This window comes from Heliangelus exortis, chromosome 3 (assembly GCF_036169615.1).
Source record: "Heliangelus exortis chromosome 3, bHelExo1.hap1, whole genome shotgun sequence".
NCBI lineage: Eukaryota > Metazoa > Chordata > Aves > Apodiformes > Trochilidae > Heliangelus > Heliangelus exortis.
In genome coordinates this window covers 88,873,122-88,887,643 of record NC_092424.1, presented here as the reverse complement: position 1 = coordinate 88,887,643, position 14,522 = coordinate 88,873,122, and the positions used below count along the sequence as shown (strand labels likewise).

The 14,522-nt window shown below is 34.8% G+C and overlaps 1 protein-coding gene across 9 annotated transcripts in view; it reads left to right on the top strand.

Moving 5' to 3' along the window:
• The window catches only part of PHF3 (PHD finger protein 3), a 44,849-nt gene that overhangs the window by 13,550 nt on the left and 16,777 nt on the right, over positions 1–14,522 (top strand). For 4 of the 9 annotated variants that reach the window (XM_071741629.1, XM_071741631.1, XM_071741633.1 and 1 more), the window contains 3 exons: positions 1,414–1,488; positions 1,753–1,917; positions 3,111–4,911. In XM_071741629.1, the coding sequence (XP_071597730.1) occupies positions 1,773–1,917; positions 3,111–4,911 (1,946 nt within the window). In that variant the 5' untranslated portion in view covers positions 1,414–1,488; positions 1,753–1,772. Of the gene's footprint in view, positions 1–1,065; positions 1,191–1,413; positions 1,489–1,752; positions 1,918–3,110; positions 4,912–10,558; positions 14,486–14,522 lie in introns of those variants that run through there. The other 5 variants (XM_071741626.1, XM_071741634.1, XM_071741628.1 and 2 more) reach the window with 3 other exon arrangements.

The following is a 14,522-nucleotide window of genomic DNA, read 5'->3' as shown; positions in this document are numbered from 1 at the left end:
GGGCCCACCTCATTCAGTTTTCTATCTTGTACAATGGCCAGCGTTTAGATATTTAGGAGAAAATAAACAGGGCAGCTGCTATGTCATCTGTTTGCCAGTGTGTCCTTTTTCCCAGTGTGTGGCTAAGAGGAAGTGATTAAGGACCATTTGGATGAGTGGAGTAAGACCAGCATTATCAGTCCTTTGCAGCTTGTGTTGATATCTGTGTATGTGTGTAAACATGCACAGGAATAAAGGTGGCTACATGGATTGATATGAAAAAGCTGCCACTATTTTCAAGAAATGTATTTTTCCTGTAATCTTATGTATATAGTGCAGGAAGTACAAATTGTGGTTAAAATAAAATGAGAAACAATAAATGACCAGCTCAAGAAACTCCTAGCTTTCTGGAGAAAGACTGGACACCACTAATTAGTAATTAGTCCAGAGTGCCAATTACCTGGTGCCAAGGTCAGCCTTCCTTAAGAGGCTGTTTAAAATCTTTCTAATGTTAGAACTTTAAAAGTAGCAGGTGGTTTGGTTGGAGGTTTTTTTTTGTAATTCTTCATGGCAGGTGATTGTGGGCTGGATTACAGTCTTGATAGGCTTGGTTACTGATCACTGTTTGGCTTTAGCAGTATTTTACAACTTCAAATTTTTGTTTTTTTAAAGGTATGCTCATTGTAGTGCCTTTGCAAGAGCATTTTCTTTTTTTTTTAAGTTGCAGTAACATCAGACTTGAAAATGAGTGGGAATTGTCGGATCTTGTTTTTTGGAGAGTCTGAAATTCTAACAGTTTATAATTTCTGTTAACTTCTTATTTTGAGTTCCAAGATAAATTTAGTAATTTAAATAAGTTTTAAGTAAGCAATTGTTGGAAATTTTTAGATATTTTTGTAATGATAATTTATCTTTAAAATGCTTTAGTTGGGTGTCTGAGTAGTGAAAAATAGGTGTACTTACTTGTTTGGAGTCTGTAGTATCTGTTAGAGCCTCCTATCTGTTTTGTAAAATCACTTGGGTGCTTGGCTTGATCTCACAAATTTCACATCCCACAGGGACCAGGATTCATTAATCACACATAGGATCTTTGGATAGGAGAGGCTACTATTGCAGAACCAAACTTAGAGAAGGTGAGGAGAATGGTTGTTACAGTGGCCTGACTGCCTCTGAAACCTATTTTCATGAGCAACCTCTGGGATCCTTCTAAGGTTAGTGGAGGATAGGAATGTGACAAAGACAGCATTCTCTGACTCTCCTGGGAGACTAGTGCATGCTGCACCCAATGCTCTTCAAAAATGGGGTTGTAGATACAGATGTGTGGGTGGGATGTAGAGATTTAAAACTGTATCCTTTGAGAAAATTGTGATTTTAAAGTCTTTGCACTTCCGGATCAGCTCTTTCTGCTGTTCACCTTTCTTCACTTTTTCTTAGGTGGGAAGGGACAGTGAGGGACAGCTGATCCTCTAAGACTGGGGACCTTCCTGTGGCAAAAAACCCAATAAAAATGTGAGTCCACTAAAAAGCTATAAGGACTATCTACAGAAATTTTAAGCTTTGGGTGATAGCTTCTTTTACGCTGATGCTGCCTCACATGGGAGTTTTCTGTCTTGCATTTCTTCATTTTCCCCCATTTTTTTGTGTTCAGATGGCAAATTCATTTATTTTCCCTGTCTCTTCCCCTGTTTTGTTCAGCATTACAACTGCAACATTTTTTATAATTTGGAATTTTAGACTTTATTGTTTGTTTTGTTTGGTTTTTTTTTTTTGCAGTTATTGGTCTTGATGATATTATGGATGAAGAAGGAGTTAAAGAGGGTGGTAATGACACCATTGATGATGATGAGCTTGTTTTACCTAACAGGAATTTGAGGAGTCGTTGTGAAGAAACATCATCATTCACCTCACCAAGAAAATCACCACGTTTAATGGCACAAGGTGATAATTCAATAGATTGTATTTTTGCACATTTCAAATAATTTGAATTTTTATGATCCCACACCCTCAACTTTTATAAATTTGAAGTAAAGCTTTGCTATTTCATTGTTTGAATTTAAGTACTGGCACTTGCTTTTTTATACACTGCAGCTTGAAGCTGACCTTGTAGAGTACTACTCAGTTTGAATTGATCTTTGATAAATCTATATTGTCGTCCTTATAGCCCGTGGTCCTTAAACTAATTTTTGAGATTTTGATCCTTTTATATGCACCAGATCAGCACTGTGGTTCTTCACCAAAAATGCATGTTTTTTTGCAAACAACATTGGAATATTAGGTCAGGATGTCTCTTTATTTCCAACTAAAATGTTAATGAAATTTATTTTTATTTATGTACTTTCTTCTTTTTGTTTTAAATTAGGTTTTAGTAATTGCAGTCATAAACTCTTTTTGTTGTCATATCTCAATATGCTTAATGAGTATTCTAATAAATTATTTACATTCTTTGTGGTAGCTAATTGAGTATGGTTAGGGTTTTTCTAACTTGTTGAACAGTTGGAGTTATTGACAGCTCTGCTATTTTCCCCTGTAGAGTAGGCTGAATTAAAAAGACAAAATTACTTAATAGAGAAATCATGATTTAGATAAGCCTGTGGTAAGTATGCTTTTTAAAAGACTTATGGTATCTTGTTTAGAAAATGCAAGAGATGTCACGTGAGAATCTGACTGCATCTCAAATTCATATACAGTGTTCTCTGAAAGCTTTGTAAACTCCACAGTTATACTTCTAATCAGAATATAACTTATTGTGCAATTTTTACTAGAGGTCCAAAAAGCTGAGTGGTGGAATAAAATAGTGTGGAATTTGTCTTTTTTATCATCACTTCTGTTTTTTATATATTCAGAACTTCATAGTCATTGGAGTAGTGAGATTTTACATCTAAACTGGGGTCATGTAAAATGGAAATGCAAATAATTGATAACATTTTAAAATAGACAGCTGTTTTTCTGTTTCTGTTTTGGGTGCTTTTTTTGTAATGTTTTTTATTTTTTTGTTTTGTTTTTTGCTTTGTTTTTTGTTTTTGTGTTAAGTTCTCTTTTGTCTAGTAAGCTAGATCAGTTCTATTTTAGGTGTGGTATTTGCAAAGAAGAAATTCCATTATAGCTGAGACATTTTCTTCTTCTTTTCCTAGAATCAGTACGGAGTTTGCGACAGAGCACTTTAGCCAAGCGTTCAAATGTTGCACCTGTTGTTAGTAACAAGAAATCATCTGTAAAAGGTGGATCTGCTCCAAAAACTGGACAGAAACAAGAGAAAAGTCCAGCTAAAGAGACAGATGCTGCTGCACCCTTGAAAACAGAACAGCCTAAAGATGTAAGGCGCAGTACAAGGAGATCAGGACAGACTGAAGGAGCAGTAAGAGCATCCCAAAGTAATACAAAGTGTCTTCCTGGTCCTGAAGAGGTAGATGAAAAGTCTGAAAACCTTGAGCAGGCAAAAGTCGAGGAAACATCCCAAGAGTTAAGTTGTGCTAATTTAGCAGGAGCCTGTTCTCCTTTTCCTGAAGAAACAAAGGAAATAACAGAGGTTGAAACAAAGGCTGAATCTGGGGATGTTGATCCAGTTTGTTCGGCATCTGCAAATACTGAAGTTACAGTTACAGTTCAGAATGAAGCAAATGATGTGATTGATTCAATGGGCTCTGAAACTTCTTCAGCAGAAAAGACTGAAAATAAAACAGAGGAACTGCAGAGAACAGAAGAGCATAATCAGAGTGTGGTAACTGGAAAAGCTGATGATCCATTTAGTGCTTTTGTGAGTCCAAGTGAAACTTGTGAGACCTTCCTGAATTTGTCCAGCTCTGTAGAAGAAGTGGTTGACTGTAGTTTAGGTTCCTACAATGTGGAAGTTCCTGATGAAAATACATTGTCAGTAAAGGAATGTGGAACAGAACCTGTAGATGATATCAAGGGAGTGGAGAAAACTGAAACTGCATCTGAGAAATTATTGGACAGTGTAGAGTTTGATAACGAAGACTTGAAAAGCAAAGAGTTTACTTCTGCTGACCCAGGGCTTTTAGAAAGCCCTATTCTTGACCAAACAATCCAAGATGTACAGCAGCAGATCAGCAGTACTAAAATAGAAGGCCCTGAGCCACCAAAATTTCAGGATGATGATAAACAAGTTAGCATTTCATCAAAATGTGAAAAGAACATTAAGTCCAGGCATAGTAAATCTATAACACAGAGTAAACAAAATCTAACTGCAGGTATTCAACAGAAATCAGGTACAGTGCAACCAGAAGTAATGCGTTCAAAACCAAGAGCTGGTCTTACTGTTTCAGGTCTTCACAGTCCATCTTCAGTAAGTCTGAAGCGGAATGCGGATGAGCAAGAGAGTCATCAGCATTCAAATAACCCAGTTAAAATTAGGAAAAAACAACCTGATCTGGTTGTAAAAGCCAAAACCAGTGTTTCAGGAGTGACTGTAAAAAAGCAGTCAAATACAATGCTGAAGAAAATACCCCGAGTCCATGCTTCTGGACAGGTACAGAAATCATCAATTCAAAGAACAAGTGAGAAATCTCCTACTCATCAGAGCTGTTCTAAAGACACCCACCACTCTGTTCACTTATTTTCAGGGCACAGTTCTAATCTTGGTCAGAAGCAAGCCCAGAGTCAGAAACACCACTTTGCCACAAAAACAAATAGTTCCACAAAGGAAGAGGCAGAGGCAAAAGATACCCAAGCAGTAGAACATCTGAAGGAGGATGAGAAAGAAAAAAATAAAGGAAAAAGAACTGATAAGAATCTCCAACCTCGACAGAGAAGAAGTAGCAAAAGTCTTTCAGTTGATGAACCTCCATTGTTCATTCCAGATAATATTTCAACTGTTAAACGGGAAGGCTTGGAACATAGCCCTGCCAGTGAAAGCAAAAATGTTTGGGTGCCCAGCAAGCAATGTGGGTTTTGCAGAAAGCCACATGGCAACAGGTGTGTGTGGTTTTGTGTCTGAGGAGTTTACTGTTGGTCTTAGAAGATAATTTTTTTTTTTTTCTTCCTGTCTTACAATATGTTTCATACTGCTGGTACCTAAACAATAAGGCAAAGCCTTATAATGAAAGCCTGTTATACTGTTGATTAATTTTTTTATATAGGACGTTAGAAACCAGTTTAACAAAAGATTTTACTAGTACTGTTCATATTAGTACATGCTTTGAATGTGTAATTCTCTTATGCTGTTAAAATATGTACTTTAAACTTGGCTTCTTTTTCATAGAAAAGCAATAAGACTAAGTCTGTGTTCCACATTATTTCCCTCTTTCCAGAAGCAACTTAAGTTGAAGGATTGCCAACCATGAAAAAATCAAATAGTTGTTCATATGTGACTTCATATGTTAGAGGTGTGATTCTAATACCTAGAGATTCAGAGTTGTTTGTTTCTTCTGTTTTTGTTTTTTTTATTTATTTTTATTTTTATTTTTTAATTTATTTTAATTTTTTTAAATTTATTTTAATTTTATTTTCAATTTGTATAGCAGTTCTGTTTCTGTGAGGCTTTTATGAGGCTTTTATGTAACAGGAGTAATAAAGTTAGTTGGGGGGGGTAGGAGGAAGATTCCTCTCCAAAAATAAAGTATAAAACTTCCACATGGGCATATCTGAAATTGCCTTTAATTAAAGTCATTGATGAGGTTGCATATGAATAATATCTCTCTTTGACAAAAGTTACACTTCTACACCGTCAGTGAATGGAGAAGGACTGTTGGGCTCCACTAATGAACTGCAGGTTGAAAAAAAGGAATTCCTTTATTTTCACTTCTTATTTTCTAGATTGAAAGTTACATGAGAGAAACTTTTAACAGTAGTTTTCAGTGAGTACTTTAGAATACTCTATATTAGAGTGAAATATGGAACAATTGCTTTTGGTGCCTGCAGTCTTTATAGCATTCATTTGTATCTAGGAAGAGTCCACGTGAGTCCTACTGACTTACTATATCACATTTGAAAAACAAATACATGACATTAATTTACTGTGTAGCTGTAGTAACTGCATCAGTATGGCCTATTAAAAGGACTAATGCTATTTTGTTTGCTTGGTGAGAATTAACAGTTTGAAGGGGCACTCAGACTTAGTTCCTTGTGTTTATTATTTTGTTGGGTTTTTTTTTTTGTTTGTTTTTTAAATCCTTCAATTGTTTTAAGTCTCTACCATTTGTGCATCTATAATAGTGTTTTATTTTATAGAGTTTGCATTTCCTTATCTTTTTATCATCTCATAGCTCAGTGGTAGAAGAGCATGGGTAGTCTGCTTCATGATATGCAAGTGTTTCTGTGGATATTTTAAGAGCATTAGATGCATATTTGAGTTTTAAACTGCCGCATACCTGTTAAAAACTGAGATTTGTGTTGAAGTCTTCCTGATTTATTTTTATTTTTTCTAAGATTTGAAATATCCTACTGGTTTTCTTGTTCTGAATGTCTTGCTAGAGTACAGAAAGGCTTGATTTTTATTTACTAAATAGATGTAACCAATACTGGGAAGAGAGAGCAGGGAGGCACAACTAGATCTGCCTATTTTATTTGATAAAGTAATGCTACAGAAGGTACACTTACTGTGTGTATCCTGCTGATGTAGGATTAAGTGCAACAAGTCAGTTTTGCATTGCCAGCTCTTAACTGCTGCTGGACAGATAGTATAATTTTGGCATCACCAGCTGAGGTTGGATTGAGGGAACCCATGAATTACCACAAATGGTGATTTTGGTTTGAAATGGTTCTCAACTTTGTAATGTTAGTCTTAATTTTTTGTAGTGGTGGGTTTTCTTGTTTTGTTTTTTGTTTGATTTGTTTTAATAATATGTCAGTGTTAAACTATTAACCCAACCAGCAGTTTCAGTGGAAAAAGATAAAATTTGCTAATGTTAGAAAAATATTTAGTATATCAACACAGAATTCTTGTGTATAGAATGTGACTGACACATACTAGTACTGAGCCTTGTGCTTAGTAATAGAAGACTTAAGGTAGTCAATCCAGCATTGTCACTGTTCTAAAAATCAAAGTTTCAGTTTGTTCAAGTTACTTTTATTTTGTAGTTGTGTGCTGCAGATATGAACTCTTAAACCTTTTAGGTTCACTTGATGTCACTAAGATCCAAGGGGAAGCAAAACTTGTATCTGGAGTGCTATGGCATTTTTATCTCATTCCTGTTGCAAAAACAAGAAAGCGTTTTCATTACAGTGCAAAAACCCAAACAAAAAACCTATACATGATAATTTTCACTTTTATCACTTGGAAAAACATAAAAAGTATCAAAATCTGACTATAGTGATATGTTGTGGGGTTTTTGTTGGTAGTATGTTGTGGATTATCTTTCAAGGAATTTTTGTTTCCCTTTTATAATAGTCTTGCAGGCCAGCTTTTTTTTTTTTTTTTTTTAAACTTCGTTATATAGGAGAAAGGAGAAACTGAGAAACAAATATTGTCAAATGACACTAAGTTCAACAAGTGTCAAAGGCAGAGAGCTAAGATATGAAACAATATTTGTGTTCCTATCCTGCTCTGTGATTATCTGAACTTTGGAAATGCTTTTCAATGCTACGGTACAAATTACTTTTAGAAAAAGGTTCAACTGAAGTTGCAGCTCTGTGTTGGAAAATAATATGCATAAGAGCTTTACAGTATGTCATGTTAATGTACACATTTAGGATACAGTCTGCAAAGTAGTAGTCTCTTGAACACATTTTTTTTCTTCCTTACAATAAATGCAAAGCCTTCCACCTTTTAAGGTAATATTAAGCTTGGAAGATGATAATGTGTGGAGCTGATTTCATCAGCCTTGTTTGTGCACAGAATCCCCAAAGGAGAGAGAGTACTTACTTGGGCCCCCCAGGGCGTTCTTAATGTGCCTTCTAGAAGAACAGTAGAAGGAGGATAGTACTTGTGTGTTGTTTTATTTCAGAAGCAGCACCTGCCAAATGGAGTCAGTTTGTATCTATAGGAATACATGACATAAATGGCTGACCAACTCTAATGTCCAAGTCTGCTTACCTGGTATTGCAGTTACACTGGATTTGGCTGGGAAATGAGGAATCCTTTTTTACAAACATGTGACCTGCATGATCAAAAAAGTTAACAAATTATAACTTGTCTTGCTTTGTAAGAGGCATGTCTGTTTTTTTCTGTTGATAGACTTTAGTTCTTAGGCACCTAAGCTTTCAAGAGTGAATATTCATGTTCTGTTTTCCACTTACCTGGTGCTTATAAACTGGAACCAACATAGCTGATTTGTATTTCAGATCTTTATGACCCGGAAAGTGTGTGGTCAGTCTTTGGTTTTAGGACTTATTTTTTCAGTCAGTTTGTTTGATGTATTGTTCTGTTATTTTTTTCCTATTTAGAGATCTATCTTTGCAACATAACTGAAAGAAAATTGTTCTTCTGTACGAAAATGAAACCCTGTTTTTCTGAGCCAGTGATATAATTACAACGTAACATTCCATATTGAATAATTTCCAGCACCTCTGAAACATTTTTTTTTCAGTGGGAAGTTATAATTATTGCTGTTGCTCATAGTATTGTTCTCAACTTGTTCGAATTTGCTGTTGTGTTCCTCTATAAATAATATTATAAATGGCAACTAATTGGAAATTGCAGAAGTTGGTTTAGCTAAGATACAGTATTCCTGATCTCTTGCATAAACGTAGTCACTAAAAAATTTCTGCACAACTCTTAATTGAGAAAATTACTTTGGCTTCTGGGTGAAAATTAAAAATGAAGTGTTTCCTGTAGTAAAGATTACTAGGGCACTATTTTTTTTTTCTTTGAAGAGTGCTAATACTTAAGTAAAGTATTTTGGAACCAGGTTATTATATAATTTTTACAGCCAAAGGGAATGGTTGAGGAAGGAAATGAAAGCTTCAAATTTATAGACCTCTTCAAGTTATGTGTACGTATTTTTTTAAGGGTAGATGCATATACAGCAAATGAACAATGGTGACAACATTCTTTAGAAGAATTGGTAATCAGAATTACTGTAATTATGAAGCCTTAGTTCTAGCACATATTCTTTGAATAGTATGACTATGTAAAACTGCAAATTATGTAAGATGTCACCAATTTACAGTTGTGGGTGATGCTTTTAAGGTTTTTTGCCTCTGTTATTTTTTTCTTTCCACTGTGAAACTTTTTTAAGATTAAAAGCTGTCATGCTTGTGCAGCTACAGCTGGAGAAAAACTGAATGACACTTTAAACAAAATACCATTGTCATGAATAATTAAAGAATTGAAGAACTCCATTTTATATTGACAGGTGTACCTTTTTATTAGTAATTTTTAACTGCTGCAGTATTGCTGACATTATTACTAATACCAGTACCATTAGGGAATTGAGCAGTATCTTGATGCAAATTGTGTGTAAAGAGATCTGCTGATAGTGTTACTTTGAAGAGAGGGTTCTTATTTCTAGAAGATCAAAACCTGAAAAATCATGTCACATGTGGTGGACTTGTCCAAAACAAAAAAGAGAAACTGCTTGTGTATATGTACTCCGACAAGGTAGTGCAAAACTTTTTTCAGCAACCTCACTTTCATTGAGCCCATGCTACTTCACAGATGTGGAATGTGGGCTCTGCTAAAGCTGCCATGAATATGTGGCTAAGAAACAGGGGCAATGTTAACACAAATTTTCAACAGATTTACAGAGGATTGGTGAACAGTGCCAATAAGGGGGAGGGAGGGGCAGAAATACAGATAAAGGACATACTTTAAATCCCTAAAGTCCTTAGAAAGTTGTTAAAAACTTGTTTTACGTGAATTTAGTGTTATGGTGTAATTTTGAATAGTTTTAAGTTTGGCCTTTTTTTTTTTTTTTTTTTTTTTTTTTTAAGATTTGAGTCCTGTAGCAGAGTTTTCCCTATGCTAAATACTATGAATGCAAGGGACTAAATTGTGGCAATTAAATTAAATAAACTATTTTCTGTGATTGTCACTGGAGTAATACACTATTGGTTAATCTCAAAATGCTGATTACTGGCCCACAATGAACCATTCTGACAGCTCCCAATTTTTTGTTTTTTATTTTACTCAGAAATATAGCTTGACAACAAACAGTTTTGTTAATAAGGTATTTTTTGCCCATTTTACTTGTAAAATCTTATTTCATAGTAGTGGATTCCTATGGAAACCTGTTTCTGGTACATAAGCTGAATGTATGTTAATTAATTTTAAAAGGTAGCCTGTATATGTTGCAAATAAATCATCCAGTGCTGAGTTTTTCATCTAACAGATAAATTTAACTTACTGCAAATAACACACTGATATCTCTCAGTCCTAAGAGAAACTGTGGAAGGTTTGCATTAATTATTGTCTCTCTTTTTTTTTGTTACGTCTAATTCTTTCTGACTTAAAGGTACATCATTTTATGCTGATGTGTGGATTACCAAGAGGATTCTTTTACAGGAGTGAAACAATGACATAGTCTATGCAAAGGTTCTAATGAACTGTAGTATTGTCTGCTTTTTTTAGATTTGTCTGCTATTTTTTAGATTTTTCTTGAACAAAATATGTTTTTATTATAATGTCCAGTGAAAGCTATTCTATTACTGAATGTGGCATGATTTAATATTTTAAAACAAATTTTTCTTTCTCTTGCAGCTTTACATCTTCCAGTCCAGCCTTACAACATGGGTAAAACTCCTGCACTTCAAACTTGAAGCAGTCTGCTGTCAGAAACTTTGCTGTTTTAATAGTCCAAGATATCCTCACCAGATATCCTCATCAGTCACAACTCTGGCAGCAGTGCAAGAGGACATTCTTTGTTCTTCAAGACAGGCTTCAGTTTCCTTTGACTACTCATTTTAGTTTTTAAGCGTTGCCCATTAGCTAATTATAATTGCAGTTACAAATACTATTTGTGTTTTGTGTGCAGATCATAGAATCATAGAATGGATTGGAAGGGATATTAAAGGTCATCTAGATCCATCTCTTCTTCCATGGGCAGGGACACCTTCCACTCAGGTTGCTCAAGGCCCCGTCCAACCTGGCCTTGAACACTGTCAGGGCATCCACAACTTCAATGGGCAACCTGTTGCCAGTGTCTTACCACCTTCATAGTAAAGAATTTCTTCACAATATCTAATCTAAATCTCTCCTCTTCAAATTTTAAACCATTGCCCTTTGTCTTCTTGCTACGTGCCCATGCAAAAAGTCCTATCCCAGCTTTCTTGTAGGCCCCCTTGAGGTATTGGAAAGCCACTATAAAGACACCTTGGAACTTCCTCTTCTCCAGGCTGAACAACCCCAACTTCCTGTTGGGATGAGTTAACAGATGTAAAAGTGGCCTCACAGTAAAAAGGATTGTTTATATTGCTAGTAGAAAAACCAGTATGTTCTCTTCCCAGCCTCAAAAGTCAACAGTCTTGCAGCTAATTAGCATGAAAATACTAGTGGAAATAGTGAATTTTTTAGGCAGGAAGTACCAGTATTTTTATTACCATTTTGTATTATTATGATTAAGCAAGACACTACATTTAAGCAAGGAAACACTACATTCTGTTTTATAGTACAGAATTAATGGGCTTCTCCAAATTCTTGTTGCAGGCTTAGTTTCTGAATTCTGAAGTTTTTTTGTTTGTGCTTAAGTATCCTGTAATTTGTACCTTATTATGAAGACTGGAATGAAGCCAAATGGATATTCCATTTTCAGTAGTTTGTTTAAGGTGGCCTGAGTGACATCTGTCCATCTTGGTGTATATTCTTAGAGAAGAATAATCTGTTTCTGAAACAAATTAGTTATAGAGGGTTTTTTTACCTTTTTTTGGTTTGTTTTGCCAGATCTGAAAATAAATATGTAAGACTGGATGCATGTCTTGGTGCTTTACTCATCATACACTGTCCCTATTCCCCACTTACTGTGTATGAGCTAAGCTGAAAAATTCCACATGCTATCAATTTAAAGCTGAAGATATGCAGCATCTTGTGTCTTCGGAGTTCATCTCTGCTTTTTTACAAATTTAGTCTGTTTTCTAAGTAATGAAAATTTTGGTTTGGTTGTTAATGGTTGAAATCTGCATTGCTCATTTAACAAATCAAGTTTCCCATACCTGAATTTCCAAACAGGGAAAAAAGTACATATATTTTTAATAAAAAATTCAAGTAGTGGCTTCAAGATGGTATGTTCTTCGTTTCCTTTTCTTTTTAGACAAAAGGCATTAGTTCATTAGCACATTAAAACCTTTTTTAAACAAGAAACACTTGACTGTATGCTTTGATCTTTCCTTTTCCTCTGTAGGAAATCCTACATTCGGAATCTGTAATCTGTTTCAGTATTTCCAAAGCTTTACTAATATTTTCTTGCTGTGGCGAGAGCTGTAACCTATGTAAAGCATCCTCTTGTGGATCCTTGCAGTTGTCAAAGAGGCACTTGCATGGATTTCCTACCATCATGTGTTTGGCTGTAAGTTCTCAGAAAGCAACAATCACCTCCTTAAAGTCCATTGCTTCTCTCTTGTTTGCCTGTTGTGTTTTGATTGTTATGGGATTACTCTGGTAAGACCATCAGAAGCAGTTGTCTCCTACTGTTACCTGTCTTGTGTCTTCAGTTTGCTGAAACATGGATCTGGGAAGATTGAGATACTGGCAAAACATGAAGGAATCTCTGCCTTCTTAATTTAAACCACTAAATAGGCAGATACTGTTAGCTAGTCATGTCTAATATGAACAATGTACTTGGCAGCTTAGAAAAAATGCAAGTTAAAACAGAGAAAATAGTTCTATTCACACACTAGGTTAAAAATGGGTTTCTTCAAGTGTAGCAGACAGCATCAGAAGCTTGTAGTGAAGCTGGAAATTACCTCTTCCTCAAACTGCTGGAGCTTTAAAGCTTCTCGCACTCATTTTGTATCAAAATGCTATTCAGCCAAATTTAATCCTGATTTATTTTGGGTAAGCAAGGACAGAAATAAAGCCACAGTATCTTCTTCTGTCTTTCTTATGTGTTTCAAACATCTGTCAGATAGATACTTCATCTCTTGAGATACCTGTAGTTCCTTGAATTAATAGTACCCTACTCAAACCCTCTGGAGTTTTCATCTACAGTTCTGGCAAATGACAGTTTTTGTGAACATGTTCTGTAGTATATGGTTTTGCAGAGTAGGTGGGTCACCAGATAGCAGATCCTAGCCTTCATAGGAACATACATATGTTAGTATATATCCTTAGAATCATCTTATGAAAGAGATTTATAGGATATTAGAGAAATAAAGTTTGCAGGTCAATGCATTTAGCTTGTTGAACATACTGCTGAAATAATCAGCACATTATTGAATTACTTTTTAAATTGGGTCTGTTTTCTGTGGCATTTAAAAACTACTAAATGCTAAAACAAATAATAAAGCACATTTTTCATAATGCACTCTGGATTTTCTTCAGACAATATCGTAGTATGTTTAATATATTTTATGTATGTATGAAATGAAGGTATAAAAGGAGAAAGAGAGCATAAGTGGATTATAATGCAAGAGATCTTCCTATGTCATTTGAAAGCAGACCTTTATTAATGATGCCAGATTCATTATTATAAGATTTGTAAAAACTAATTACTGTAAATTTTAAGTCCCCTGGAATAATTTTTTTTAAGTGTTTAACCTGTCCAACTTAAGAATTTCACGTCCTTCCAAAGTTGTCTCACTGGAAATTGTACCTTTCAGTGCAATTGGGTGTGAGCCTTACCAAGTGTTAAAAAAAATCTGCAAAATAGTCAGAAATTATGGTTTTCCTTTAGACAAAGTGATCCTTGCAACACTTTGAAAATACTATTTATACTTGAAGTTACTTTCAAAGCAATGAAAAAGTTTAAGTGACTGTGAGATGAGAAGTGTCCTTTAACTGATACTCATTTTAGTGATAGAAATAATTTAAAAATTACTACCAGCTCTGAATGAAATAGTTGAGCAACACACATACCTTATTTAAAACAATCCTGTCACTCACTACAAGCAAACTAGATGTAGTTGGGATCTAAACTCTTGACCTCATATTCACTAGTAAGGAGTGAGTTTTCTGGAACAAATTAATAATAATGGTCTAAGGAAGGGGGTGTAAAATACCAACTGATTTGGAATATCTTGATGTTTCTGTGTTGACATTGTTCAAAATGTTTAGGCATCTATTATTACTATGGAAAAATTGCAGTTGATAGTTCCAGTTGTAAAGATGATGATAACATTCAAATTAAGGCAAGGATGCTATGTTCTTAGTTTCTTTTTTTTTTTTTTCAAGTTTTTTTTCAAACAAAAATTTACTGGTTTTGAGAGTTGTCAATTTTTGATTGGTGATTATTTTTTAATTAATTTCTATTAATTTCTATATATAGAAATTAATATGTATTTCTATAATAGTAGCCTGAAAAAATCCTATTGGTAGGATCTGGGGGCATATTACAAAAGACATAATGAGGCTATGATATTCTTTTGGACTATTGCAAAAGACAAAAAGCCTGTTTCTCAGGAAGATCATACCATGTTGTAAGGCTGGAGATGGATGTAAAGCTACAGAAAAAATCACAAGGTAAGAAGGAATTGTTGATATGCACAGATTTAAACAA